Source organism: Marmota flaviventris, chromosome 8 (assembly GCF_047511675.1).
Source record: "Marmota flaviventris isolate mMarFla1 chromosome 8, mMarFla1.hap1, whole genome shotgun sequence".
NCBI lineage: Eukaryota > Metazoa > Chordata > Mammalia > Rodentia > Sciuridae > Marmota > Marmota flaviventris.
In genome coordinates this window covers 112,470,736-112,484,078 of record NC_092505.1, presented here as the reverse complement: position 1 = coordinate 112,484,078, position 13,343 = coordinate 112,470,736, and the positions used below count along the sequence as shown (strand labels likewise).

Below are 13,343 nucleotides of genomic sequence, written 5' to 3'. Positions count from 1 at the left end.
AATCCAGGAGGAAATGTGTAAGGGAGTTGCAGCCGAGCCCAACTCTGCCTGAATCTGGGTGGGTTTCATTCTCCCCGCTGAGAGCTCAGGTCATACAGACAATAGCAAGACAGGGCCTCAAGTGGCAGGGCCTACGTCAATGATGTGATTTCCCAGGGTCTGAGACTGGCCTCTCAGCTCATAACTGCAAGTAATTTTCTTAGAGACTCATCAGCCTGGTTTTGTGAGTCTCAAGAGCGAAATGAAACTGTAATGATATCATGAACATCCTCAAAAATAATTAGATTTGAGGGAGTTTCATTGCCTAAAGGCACAAAGAGTCCAACCCCCACCCCCTTTCCTGAGAAGGTCCAGGAGAGATAGGTAACTTGTCAGAGGACACTCAGCTAGTTATAAAATTACCTCTGGCCTTATTTGCAAATCTACATGCAGGAAATGATCTGCATCTGTTCCAGCCTCATCTTTAGAAGAACACATCAGGCCTGTGGTTCACCTACTTCAGGAGCAGCTTTTTAACACTAGCCCCTGCATGGGTCCACAGGAAGATACCAGTGCCCCTGGATGGGACCAGGTTGGGCCAACCTCTCCCTTGGGCACTGGAATTATTGCTCGGTTCCCAGATTTCTAGTTCTCCCCAGTGACCACAGCTTGCAGGTACACGCTGTCTCTGGGGAACTCAGATAATGCATGTTTGTTCTGTGTTTAAACAGTGGGAAAATTGTATATGCTCATGGAATCATCAAATTGGAAGAGACCTTGAGATCATGTTTCCTCAATTCCTTGACTTCTCAGGGGAGAAAACTAACCTCCAGCAAGATGAGGACCTTGACTCAGCCAAGATCCTGTTTCTTACTTAGGATTTAGGGGAAACCCAAATTAATTAATAATTGCTATTTACATAATCAGTCTCTGAAAACTAATTGCCTACTTTAGATGAAAAGGGAAAAGTGAGGTTCTTCAAAGCCTGCCTCACACTTAGAATCAGAGGCCAGAAGCTAGTTTTACAAAACATTTTATTAACAGCAGAGCTTTACAAAAATAAAATTAATACAAACCATTTTACAATATAATTTACACAACTATCCTCTTGAAAAAGGGATGTTTGACCATAACACATAAACTACATTCGTATTCGTTAAGTCACTTTGTGGTATAAATACGTTTTTATCATAATTTTCTGTAGCAAAAGTACATACCAAGAAGAATGAACAGTGGACAACAAATCCTGTTTTGTAATTCTTCCAATGCAAAATTCGTCTCTGGCCAAAAATAAATTAACCAAAGCAAAGCAGAACAGTCGTCCCTCTGTTCAACATGCACAGTTCTTTTCAATTATTTGGAGTTTATCTGACAGCGACGCCGCATTAATCTGAAACCGCGTGGCACCGAGTCTGGTAACAGAACCCCGAAGCCTTCTCCAGTGTCTCCCTTCCGCTGTTTACTCTGGATTGTGCCAAGGTAAATACGGGCCCCAAATGACTCTGGCAGTCGTGGGTCTCAAGTGTCCTCGTTGTGCACCGAACTTTGGAGCCTCCTGGAGGCTAGCGGCGTGTCAGCCAGGATGACCTTGGCTCCAGAGCCTGCGCAAGGCCTAGGAGACGTACTGCGCCCCGCCATGCGGCTGGACCTCGGTGACGCCCCACCCGACCACGTTACCCCGGCGGCTGCAGGACTCGGGCCCCGCGGCCTCGGCCACCTCCTCCGGGCGCAGCGCGCGGTCCCACAAGTTCAAGGCCGTCACTCTGCCCGCGAAGGCCCGGGCCTCGTCGAAGCCGCCGGCACAGCAGCCGTTCTTCTCCTGGCCCAGCTGCAGCGCGCCGCCCTCGGGGACCACGTGGCCCCTGGCCTTCCCCGCCGCAGCTGCCACCAGCTCGCCGTCCACCCACAGTGACGCGCGTCCATCTGCGGAAGTCCAGGTGCCGCACAGGTGGGTCCACCTGCCCGGGGAGACCGCGGTGTCGGCCACCAGCGTGTTCTCCTCTCCGCCCACCACAAACGCTGTGGACCCAGGGCTGAGGTACAGCTGGATCTCGTAGGGACTCCTCTTGGTGCCGTAGGAGAACAGCACGGTCTTGTTCAGTACCTCTGTGGCTTTGACCCAGATGCACACACTGAGGGACTCGAGCGTCATGGGTCTCACGGGGTGCACGCTTCCAAAGATCTTCTTGGAACGCATGGGGAATAAAAGCGCCGTTTCACAGCCTAGAGCAGCAAGAAGTTAGGAATAAGGAAAAAAAAACAAAAACAAAAAACCTCAGAACTAGGCTGCATTTAGTTATTTTAACACAGGCACGTTAATAACTATAATTGACAACTATATGCAGTGTTATATTATCACTTAAGGGGCCTCCCGTCTAATCTCTGTAGAGCAAAGAAAATGAAAAGAAAGTCATCTGTCTTACTCAATGAAGCATCTGGATAGAGAAGTGAACACCCGGATAGGCCACCCAGTCCAAACCCAGTAATATCGATCTCCCCTCCCACTTAACTTTTTTTTTTACTGTTGAATCACCATGAGCCAACTTCAGACAGTGAGCCTATAATTCCCAGGGGTTCAGAGCTCAACTGACTTCCCTCTTCTTGACTTCTCTAGCCTCCTAAAATAATAAACTCGTGAAACCCAGTGGACCTGCCTCATTATATGTGGCTGTTCTCCACGTCTTTTCCAACAAAATTGTAGCACAATGATGTTATTGGAGAATACATTTTAATATACCATATGTTCTCAGATGTTTGAAGTTGTGAACTTTTAAAAGTTTTCAGAAAAATAATCTTTGAAAGCAACAATGTATAATAATGATGACTAATCAGTATTCATTCTGGGCACCAGATACTGTGCTAATCCATTGGTGTGTTATTTTAATCCGTCCTCACACCAACCCTAAAAAATAGACTTTTTATTCCCATTTTACATATGAGAAAATGAGGCAAAAAGAACTTGTCTGTGCTTCCATAGTTGATACATTTTAAAACTGGAATTTTAACTTAGGCAGTCTGGTTAGAGAAGCCACACCTTAAACATACTGCTTCCAAATAATAAAATCCTTGGTTTGGGCTAGGAAGCTGGAATTCAATTTATTTTGCTGCTCATGAGTACTATGCAGCTTTTGATGAGTCCCATCATCTCCGCAGGCCTCACTGTTATCTATAAAAAGCCCTTCTATTTCCCAAGTCTGTAAGCCACAAGTAGACAGCACTCAAGAAGAACTGGGTAGTCCAAGGACATGCTTAAAAATTCCTACTTTGTTCACATCCTTATAAATATTAGTTGAGTGGTAACAGAAAAGCTTAAGAGGAATTAATTCTTCCAAGGGTCCTGGTTTGAGAACATATTTCTGCTAAGGAAGACTTCTGAGGAGAGGACTTTCAAACTTGGGGTGAGAGTTCATGAACTCCCACCTCTGTCCTTCTCAAGGCCACAGGAGCATCCAGGAGCTGGGGATGCTACAGGGAAGACCTTCCAGGGTCTTTTGGAAATGATGATATTGAAATTTTAACAGGTGGGCTCTCTGTGTGAAAAAGAATTTTTTAAAAACTAAATTAGAGCCAGACATTCACTTTATAACAAGCTAAAGGTGTGCTCTAAGATGGTTTTGAAAGTAGACTCCCAGAACATTTCAACACTAACTGGTGAATAGGAAGAACTTGCAGGAACCAAACACCCATGCAAGGGGTTGTAAACTGTGCTCAACTCCTACAAATGGCTGTGAGCTGGCTTTGTCCTGAAAAGATTAAGCACATGTGGACTTAAACTTTTTGTGATGGTCAAAAGAAAGCCTGAAGTTCAGGAAATCATATAAAAGTAACTACAATATTAATTCACAAAACTGATTCTGGTACTCTGGAAAATGCAATCTGTTCCCTGAAAAAGTTAATGCCAAGGTTTTAAAAATTAATTTTTAAAATGAAATTACTAAGTCTGAATTTTTTCTAGATGCAGGCATTAATTAAAAAATAAAGTTCATAGAACAAAAGATTACCCTATCCCAGGGCATGGGAGATATTCTGGTCTGTTAAATTTTAGTCAAGTGGTGTTCAAGAGAGTGCCTACTGCAATCTAATTAACTGACTTCCTGTTTAAATAAGCCCAGGCGGTCAGGATCGCATTCCAGAGCATTCCTGGCTGTGTCTGGGAGACCCTGCTTCTCTCTAGGCTGTGCTGCTATATGCCTTCATAGAGTGGAGCTATGTGTTGGCTTTTTTTTTTTTTTTTTTTTTTTTTTTTTTTTTTTTTTGGTGGGCTTCCTTTAGGGGCCAGTGACTGAGGTTCTTTATGCCTCTTTAAAATGTCAGAAACTCTCTCATGAAATGGCTTTTAACTAAGATGTTTTCCTAATTATATTAACAAAGACCAAACAAAATTAAAACCAGCTTCTTAGAAAGCTGACAACAGAAAGATTAGGAATCCCTTAGGATCTGAACTGGCAGGAGACCAGAGGACAAATTAAAGCTTTTGGGTAAAAGTATTATTGAATGTAGTAAGAATTGACATTTAGAATTCATAAGTATATCCCTCTTCTGCTGTAACTAATATGCAAAAGTGAAGAAGAAAATTAGGGCAGCTCTTCTGTTTTTTGGGTACATTTTGTGTACACTGGCTTTATGTGGTTTGCAAAGCACAGAAATTTCATGCATTAACATAGAGAAATTATCATTTGTCTCCTCTCACATGAAGGCTGTATTTTATATTCAACTCTATGTTTTGTCTCCTCTGAAGCCCTATTTAATATTTAAGAAAATATGCCCTGTACTGCTAAACAGTCCTCTGATACTTGGCAAAGATCTACATTCTGGCATGGTTTCCAAGAGTTTAAAGGAACCACGCTCTCACACATGCTATAACTCCTTGCCTTATCTGCTAGAAGTTGTTTTATTGGAAATGATGGGAAGGATGGCATTGTTTGTTTTTGTTTCTGGAGATTCTTATAAAAAGTTTGATATATTTTCTGACATGACACGAATTTTCTGAAACAATCCCAAATGATTATTACCTCACCATTTCTTAGAAATTTTGACTAAGAGTATTACTTAGCTCCAAGTCTTTTTTTCTCTTTCTTTGACCAACTTCAAAACGCATTATATTATTATAACCCAAGTCTGTTGGGAGGTTCATGGATGTCACGGGGTCTGTTCCCACAGGTTGCACCTAGTGGGGACTGTCTTTCTTCGCGGCCCTGATCCTCTGGGTCGGGCAGGACCGCCTGCACCTAACTCTGGCAGGTCTCGCACACCCTCCTTCTTCCACGGTCCAACCAATCCCACAGACCCTGAGCGCTGGCGGGGGAGGAGGAGCCCTGGGGGAACTGCTGACCCTTTGGGAGATCATATTCTGCCAAGTCTCCGGCTGGGAATAGGCCCGGAGGAGGAGCCGGCGGGGCCCCTGAAATAGCGCGGGAAACCGGAGCTCCAGCAGAGAGCGGAGCAGGACAAAATTAGAAGACGTGGAAATCCCTAACCGAGGGAAGCTGAGCCGCGCGGGTCCCGGTCACAACCGGCCAATGGAGCCCCTGCAGCGCCTGGCGGGATAGGGTGTCAGCGGCCTTTGACTGATGGCCAAGCCCCAGCCTTCCTCTGGGCGGCCCAGGCTGGGGATGATTCTAAGGGCAGGCTCCGCCTCGCGTGCAGCTCTGTGCCCGTGGCCCGGCTTGCAGCAGCAGAGCTCCGTGGTGGTTTCTGCTGCAGAGGAGCCGCGTCTCGTACCCGCGCCGTGCTTACCTGCCGGCAGCCAGCGCCCGGCCGCCCAGCCCTGCAGGGCGCGCAGCTCGGCCTGCGTCCGCCGCAGCTCCTCCAGCAGTGCGCCCGGCGCCTCTGCGCCCTCCAGGCGCGCCAGCCTGCGGCCCGCGTCGCGGCTCGCCTGTAGCAGCTCATCCAGCGCGCCCTCCAGCCGGGCCTCCGCGGGGCACGGCCGCGCCAGGCCTCCGGCCAGCCGGCCCAGCTCCGCGCGCAGCCTCTGCAGCTCGCCGCGCAGCAAGTCGTCGGTGGCCTGCAGCAGCATGCCCTCGCGCATCTGCGAGTTCTCCAGCATGATGAACAGCTTGTCCCACTCCGAGTGCTCCCGGCTGCAGTCGCACGGCGTGGCTAGAGCGGGACACACAGGTTACCGCCAGGTCTCCGTTGGGAGTGCTCGGCGAAAGCCGACCTCCCTAGGTGGTCCCCGGGCACAGCCTGGTCCCACCCAGCACCCCGCTTCCTTTTGAGGACCGTAAAACAGCACGTAAATATCTCAAAAATGAAGGAAACCAGTCCCAGAGAGTTTAGGTTGAACTCTAGGAAATTGCCGTTTTTGCAGCTAGAGTTAGCCAAATGTCCAACTCACGATGTGTCTGCTGCAGAAAAAAACTTTCGAAACCTCCCGCTTTCCTCAAGTATCTCTCCCTTTTGCAAAAGCAAACAATCATCTTTAGCTTGTTCCCTTAGCTACAAAGTATATGTACCTTATTTAGACCAAAAGGAGCGCGATAGGTAATTGGGGTTAGCAGAGAAAGTTGAAAGAAACTTACGGTCCTCAGTGGGGTGGAGTCCGTTGAATATTTCGTTCTCCATGTTCACATACATGAGATCATAATCATCCGAGTTCTCGGCCAACGCTGCAGCGCAGACGGCGCAAAGCAGAACCACAGGGAGATGCATTGCGGGAGGAGACCAGTTCTTCCCTGGCTGGCGGGAGGGGAGCAGGCAGGGGCTCCGGTGAGGGAGAGCGGGGAGTGAGAAGGAGAGCCTGCGCCAGAGCTTAATAAACCCTGCGAAGCCTGAATGGGGATGAGTAATGCCGGTGGCACCGCACCACACCAGAGTTCCCCTGGATTTGGGGGAGGGGGCTGGATGGGAGGGCGAGGGGGACGTGGAAGTTGCGCAACATTAAGCCACAAAGTTTACACTGCAGTCAGAGGAGGGTCAGAGGGGAAAGAAGGGAGAAACCCGGCTTGACAGTCCCCCTGAGGATTCCCTGTTGTAACTTGAATTGTTAGCACCAGGGATGAGGGGGCGGGGGAGAGACGTAACTCAGCGGGAATGGAGGTGTGAATGCAAATAATCATTTCGGCATTTGGTGTGAGTTTTTATTATTTCACAACCATTTACAGAAAACTTTTTTTTTCACTTGTCCTTTGGACACTTTTCCGCTATGAAAATGGCTCTCTGATTCCAAGATAAACCAACCCAAAGAATTTCTCTGACTCTAGAAGCCAAGTTGCTTCTGAGTTATCTTGTCTTTAATCCTTTAGGAGTTGAAACTATACTTTTACAAACACATTTTAGATAGCAGGCACAGTACAAATGGGTAAGCCTAAAATGGAACGGAGCTGGGGGAGAGGGTATATTATAAATGGCTTTAGGCATGTTTCTTTTCATAACTTAGTATTACATGGACGTTATGTTATTCTGTGAGGCTTAGAGGAAAGGATCATATGATAAAAGTAAATTTAGTAACTCCTTCTGACAAAATATGGAGAACTATGACAACTGAAAAGCCTCCTGTAAAAACATCTAGCAACAAATTTTAAAAATCTAGAAATGTGTTTACATTATAATAATATTAATAAAAATTTAAAACATTTAGATGGGTTCCAAAGCCAGATGGGTGTTACACTACACGCCTGTAATCCCAGAGACTCAGGAGGCTGAGCAGAAGGATCACAAGGTCAAGGTCAGCCTGGACCATTTAGCAAGACCCTATTTCAAAGAGAGGGGGGTGGGGGCTGAGGATGTAGCTCAGTGGTAAAGTGCTCAATAAAGTAAGAAAACTATCCAGTACCAGAAGGGCAGGGGCAGGGTCAAGGAGGATGGGTCATCAGCCCTAAGCAAGTGTAGATGACTATGTGGGAACAGAGCTGGGGCAGAGGATGGGTTGTTAGATGTGAGACCTTCCTAGGGCCAGGACCCTCAGAGGTCTACAGATTAGACTTCAAGGGTAAAACCCCACTCTGCCCAAGCATATGAAAACAGGAATCAAGTGTGGCTCTCTTCCACTGAACTCTACAAGACACCTAAGGGTTGATGACTTTGAGCCTCAAATGTTTGGATTGCAGAGGCATACCATCTGCCACAGTAAAAAATGATGCACAATCATGGATATTTCAACATGTGGGGGAATGAACCATCATACCTGAGAAATCAACAGAGCCAAAACAGTAAAACACCTCTCCTAATAACTTCATTTATTTAAAATCTCAGCTCAAAACTAGAAAATAAGTTTAAAATTATTCCAAGAACTAAAAGAAGGAAGTAGGAATATGAGAAGGAATAAGATATTGTCACACTGATTGACGCACACCTGTAATCCCAGCAGATCCTGAGGCTGAGGCAGGAGGATCCTAAGTTCAAAGCCACCTTCAGCAATTTAGTGAGGCCCTAAGCAATTTAGCGAGACCCTGTGTCTAAATAAAAAGTGGCTGGGAAGGTGGCTCTGTGGTTAAGCACCCTTGGGTTCAATTCCCGGTACCAAAAAAAGTAAAAGACTAGGTAGGTTTTCTTAATAATTAAATATAACTTCTAAAACTTAATAAACTAATAGAAAATGTTAAAAGTGTGCAGAATTGATTAAAAGGCAAATTGGTCAAAGCTAAAGAGAGTATTAATGACCTGGAAGACAGACATAAGAAAATAAACCAAAATACACTCATTTTTCTGTTTGGTTTCTGAAATCCTTTCAATGTTTGTTTAGGGGTATGATTTATTAAAAAGTTAATTTTTTCTTTGCTCAAGACTGTTTGTTGTAATTTTTAGGACAACCTCCAAAACCAAAAAGAAATAGATGTCCAAATACAAAGAATAGAGATAATTAAAAACAAACAAAAACAACCCCAAACCTCTTTGATCTATTTAATAGAACATTAGAGGAAAGAAAGGCTCAGAAAAATCAAGATCCACAAAAAGCACAATAGGATGTGGCTAAAAACAAGTCCAAATAGAACGATAATCACCACAAATGAAACATTTTTTTCCTTAAGAGACAAAGGTCATCAGATAGGAATATTTTGAAAATTCAACTATATGTCACTGTCACTTCTGATAGAGACCAACATCTAAGACATAAAAGAAATGTTGAAAGTTAAAAAATAAAATAAAATGGAAAGGAATGAAGGTAACCTATGAGGCAAAAAGAAAAAAAGAACTGTTCAAAACACCAGTACAGCTGTGTTACTATCTGGTAAAACAGATATCTAGGGTAGTGGCACAATTGAAAACAAGGATAGTCTCAAAGGATAATTAAATAAAATTATGATTAACAAAACACTTCACACTTGGAAGTATCTAGTAACATTTCAGAAAATATATACCAGAAATTGACAGAATTATAAAAGAAATTAACAAATCGCTGATCATAGAGGGAGAAGTTAACAAAATTGGTGAATTCATCTGTGGCTATAGGACACAGAAACTTCAACCATAAATTTAGAAGTTGTTGTAATAAAGTATACAGTGCCTGACAGTTTGATAGGCAATTTCTACCAAATATGCAAGGGACACATAATCCCCATCTTATTCTAAGTGCTTCTGATAAGAGAATGTGCAGGAATGTGCTAAATTCATCTCATATGTCTTAGTACTTTTTTTTGTGTGTGTGTGGTGCTGGGGATTGAACCCAGGGCCTTGTGCATGTGAGGCAAGCACTCTGTCAACTGAGTTATATCCCCAGGCTTAATAATTATGATATAATTAGTATAATTATAATACCCAAAAGAGAATGGACATTATTATAGAGGGATAGTGAGGTGATCTCATTTAAAAACATAGATATTGATACTATATATAAAGAATATCCAAACAAACACAGAAATGTATGCATAAAATACATCATAACTAAGTTGAGTTTAATCTGAGATTGCAAGATGATTAATCTTAGACCATCTATGAGTTTATTACATTAGCTGCTTCAATAAGAATCATATGATCATGTCAACAGATGGGAAAAAGCATTTGATAAAATTCAGCCCTCAAATCAAACTAGAAAACAGATGGGAACTTACTTAGACAGATAAAAATACCAAAACTGTTAGGTTCCCATCAATGGGACATAATACTTGAGAAAAATCAACTCAGTAGAGGAAAGATTTATTTTTGCTCACGAACTCAGAGGTCTGGGTCCTTGGTCACTGTGCACTGTTGCTTATGGGCCCTCAGTGAGGCAGAACATCATGGTGGGGAGGGTGTGGTAGAGCAAAGCTGCTGACCTCGTGGCAGAGAGGAGGCAGAGATAGAGAAAGGGGCAAGGGACAAGATATGCCCTTCAAGGACATGCTTCTATGACCTACTTCTCCAACCAGGCCCCACCTCCTGAAGCACCTATCACCTCCCAGTACCACCACAGGCAGACAAACAAGCCTTTAGTACATGGCCTTTGGGGGGACATTTTAGATTCAAACTGTAACAAAGACCAACACAAACAGATACAAATAGGACTGTAAATTATAAAAGTATGCTTCCTTGGAAAGGTATTTGTTAAAAACAGGAATAACATAAGGGTGCTCAGGGATGTGGCTCTACTCATTGGAGAATAAGAGATTCCAGCCAGTGAGATAGGACGTCAGGACGTGAGATGAAAGAACATAAAGATGGAAAGAAAGAACCTCTCATCAATCATCACGCGTTGATTACCCACACGCAGAAAACCCATAAGACTTAAAAGACATTATTAATAAAAGAATTGAGCAAGCTTTGCTAGATGGAAGAGCAACATACAAAAAAATCTATTGCTTTCTTAATACTAGCAGATAAATTGAAAATATCCTTTGGTGGAGAAAGCATCCATTTATAGTAGCAGCAACATATGTAGGATACCTCTGCATCAATTTAATAAAAGATACATAAGGCAGAGCCAATATTACAGCCCTTTCTTGAAAGACATAAAAAATATCTACACAGATGGAAAGATAAATCATATTCTTGAATGGAAAGACTTAGTGTCATGAAGATGTCAATTATACCAGTCTATATATTCAATATGGAAAAAGAATCCAAGCCTATTTTTGAAGGAAGTTGATAAACTGTTGCTAAAATGTTTATATAAGTCATCCAAGAGGAATTTAAAGAAGTAGAAGGTGAGGAAATTTCCCCTATCATGATTTATTATAAGGTTATTGTAATTAAGAAAATGTGGAATTGATGAGTGGTAGAATAGCCCAGAAACAGACCCAGCAAGTATGCAAAACCTGGCATATCAAAGAAGTGCTGCAGATCAGAAAAGCAATGCTGGCCACTCTGTAAGAGGTGCTGGACAACTGTTCTTACACAAAGAAAAAACTAGAATCAGGTTCTTTCCTCATATGTACAAAAGCAAATTCCAAATAGATTAAAGGGTTAAAAAATGCTTTTAGGAGAAAATATTTTTGTGAACCTGAAAAAGCTTTCTCATTAACTACACAACAAAAACCCCTCATAAACCATGAAATTAAAAATTGAAAAACAAACCAATTTAAGATTGCTACTTCAAATTGATAAACCAACAAATAATTATCTCCCAAATAAGTAAAAATTTTTCTAAAAATTCATAAGAAAAACACAAACATTCCAATAGAAAGTACAGAAAGGATATGAATGGCTAAATCACAGGAGAGGAAATGACTGGTAAATACACTTTAAAAGGGTGCACAACTCACAAACCATTAAGATGAACACCAAAAACATGAGATATGATCTTGCACCCCCATCAGATTAGCAAAAGCCAGGGAAAGCCAGTGGCCATCAAGATCAAATGCTGGGAAGGAAACAGAGCCACAGAAACACCAGTGCTGCTGGTTGGAATGGAAATTCCCATAATCCTGGTAGTAGGCAGAATAATGCCCCCCAGAATGTGCACATTTCATCCCTGCAACCTGTACACATTAGACAGAATTGGTATGTAAAACCATCCAGATTATCCAGGCGGGCTCAATGTAATCGCAGGGGTCCTTAAAAGTGAAAGAGGGAGCCAGATGGGGTGGCTCATGCCTGTAATCCTAGTGGCCCGATAGTCTGAGGCAGTAGAATAAAAAATTCGAAGTCAGCCTCAGCAATTTAACCAGGCCCTAAGCAACTTAGTGAGACCCTGTCTCAAAACAAAAAAATAAGAAGGGCTGGGGATATGGTTTAGTGGTTAAGTGCCCCTGGGTACAAAAAATATATATGGTGGGGGGGGGGTGGGCTGGAGACGAACACAGGTATGTGCTCAGTGTCTCAGGATCCACAAGGAACCAAGCCTTGCCTGCAGTTGGTCTTCACCTGGTGAAACTCATGTCAGACATCTGAACTCCATCGTCACTCTAGTTTCTTACACAACTATAGAAAACTAACACCATGGCTTTACAAAAGAAATTCAGGAACATCTATAAACTGACATTCCAGGGGCACACCACCATCTTGCTGCTGAATTATGTGGTCCAGGGGACTGTGAACTTCACCTGAGAACATTCTAGAAATTCAGAAATGCTTCCTGATTAAAAAGAAAGTGTTAATTTGTGAGTAAAATTTATAGGATCTCTATATCTAGCTGTCTTCATCAGTCTGGTCCAGAAAAGGTCTTCTGCATTGATTTTTGTATTATTTGATTAAAATTGAAGTCAGCTGAAATGACTAATCTCGGGATTTCCCCTTCAACACTCCCCGGGCCTTTAGCCAGCACTATACCAAAAGCCATGGCAGTTTCCCGTCCTGCAGTCCAGCTGCAGTCCATTCAACATGACCTCACTCATCAGTTGATCAGAGTATATACACAAGTGCATTCTAGGACCTGATGTGTTCCGTACAGATGGTGTACTGCATTAAAACTTCCTGACCCTTTAAAGAGAAGCTCTTAGTAAAAACAAACAGCAAACAAACAAAATAAGTTATTTAAAATCACAATGTTGAAACTAGACTCTGATAAACACAACTTCTTTTAAAGAGAGAGAGAGAGAGAGAGAGAGAGAGAGAAGGAAGGAAGGAAGGAGACTGAGTATTTCTACTCACCTGTACTGTGGCCATGTTTGAGATTAATTCTATGAAGTGCATATGGAAAAAGCAGCTCTTGTTATTTTTTTATACATTTGGTTTTATCCAGAGTTACCCTTTCACTGAATGTAAATATTGATATTCTGAAAATCCTAGCCATCTTTCCTTAATGCTTGTAACTAAATGTCTCTTATATGTAAGGTTGTTCCCAGTACCTAATGAAGGGCTGTATGTTTCATTTCTGCTGATCTGAGTCTTTCTGGGTAGGTCTCCTATACACAAAGCCAAGTTTAAAGTAAAAGTAAACAGAGCCAAGACAACTCTTGTTCAAGAGATCCCTAGAAACCAATCCCCCAAGACACTTAAGTACTTGAGAGGATTTTGAAAAACAAAAAATCCATACCATAAAGCGATAAGCAGATGTTTCCCATGTGTCG

General features: G+C 42.9%; 2 protein-coding genes across 3 annotated transcripts in view; one reads left to right on the top strand and one right to left on the bottom strand.

Annotated features, from left to right (window-relative positions):
* Window positions 1-13,343, top strand: part of Veph1 (ventricular zone expressed PH domain containing 1) — a 210,894-nt gene that overhangs the window by 49,146 nt on the left and 148,405 nt on the right. The window lies entirely within an intron of this gene.
* Window positions 1,592-6,630, bottom strand: Ptx3 (pentraxin 3). The gene is made up of 3 exons (XM_027933957.2): window positions 6,501-6,630; window positions 5,716-6,078; window positions 1,592-2,202 (listed from the first exon to the last, which is right to left on the bottom strand). The coding sequence occupies exons 1-3, from the start codon at window positions 6,628-6,630 to the stop codon at window positions 1,592-1,594; spliced, it is 1,104 nt and encodes a 367-aa protein (XP_027789758.2).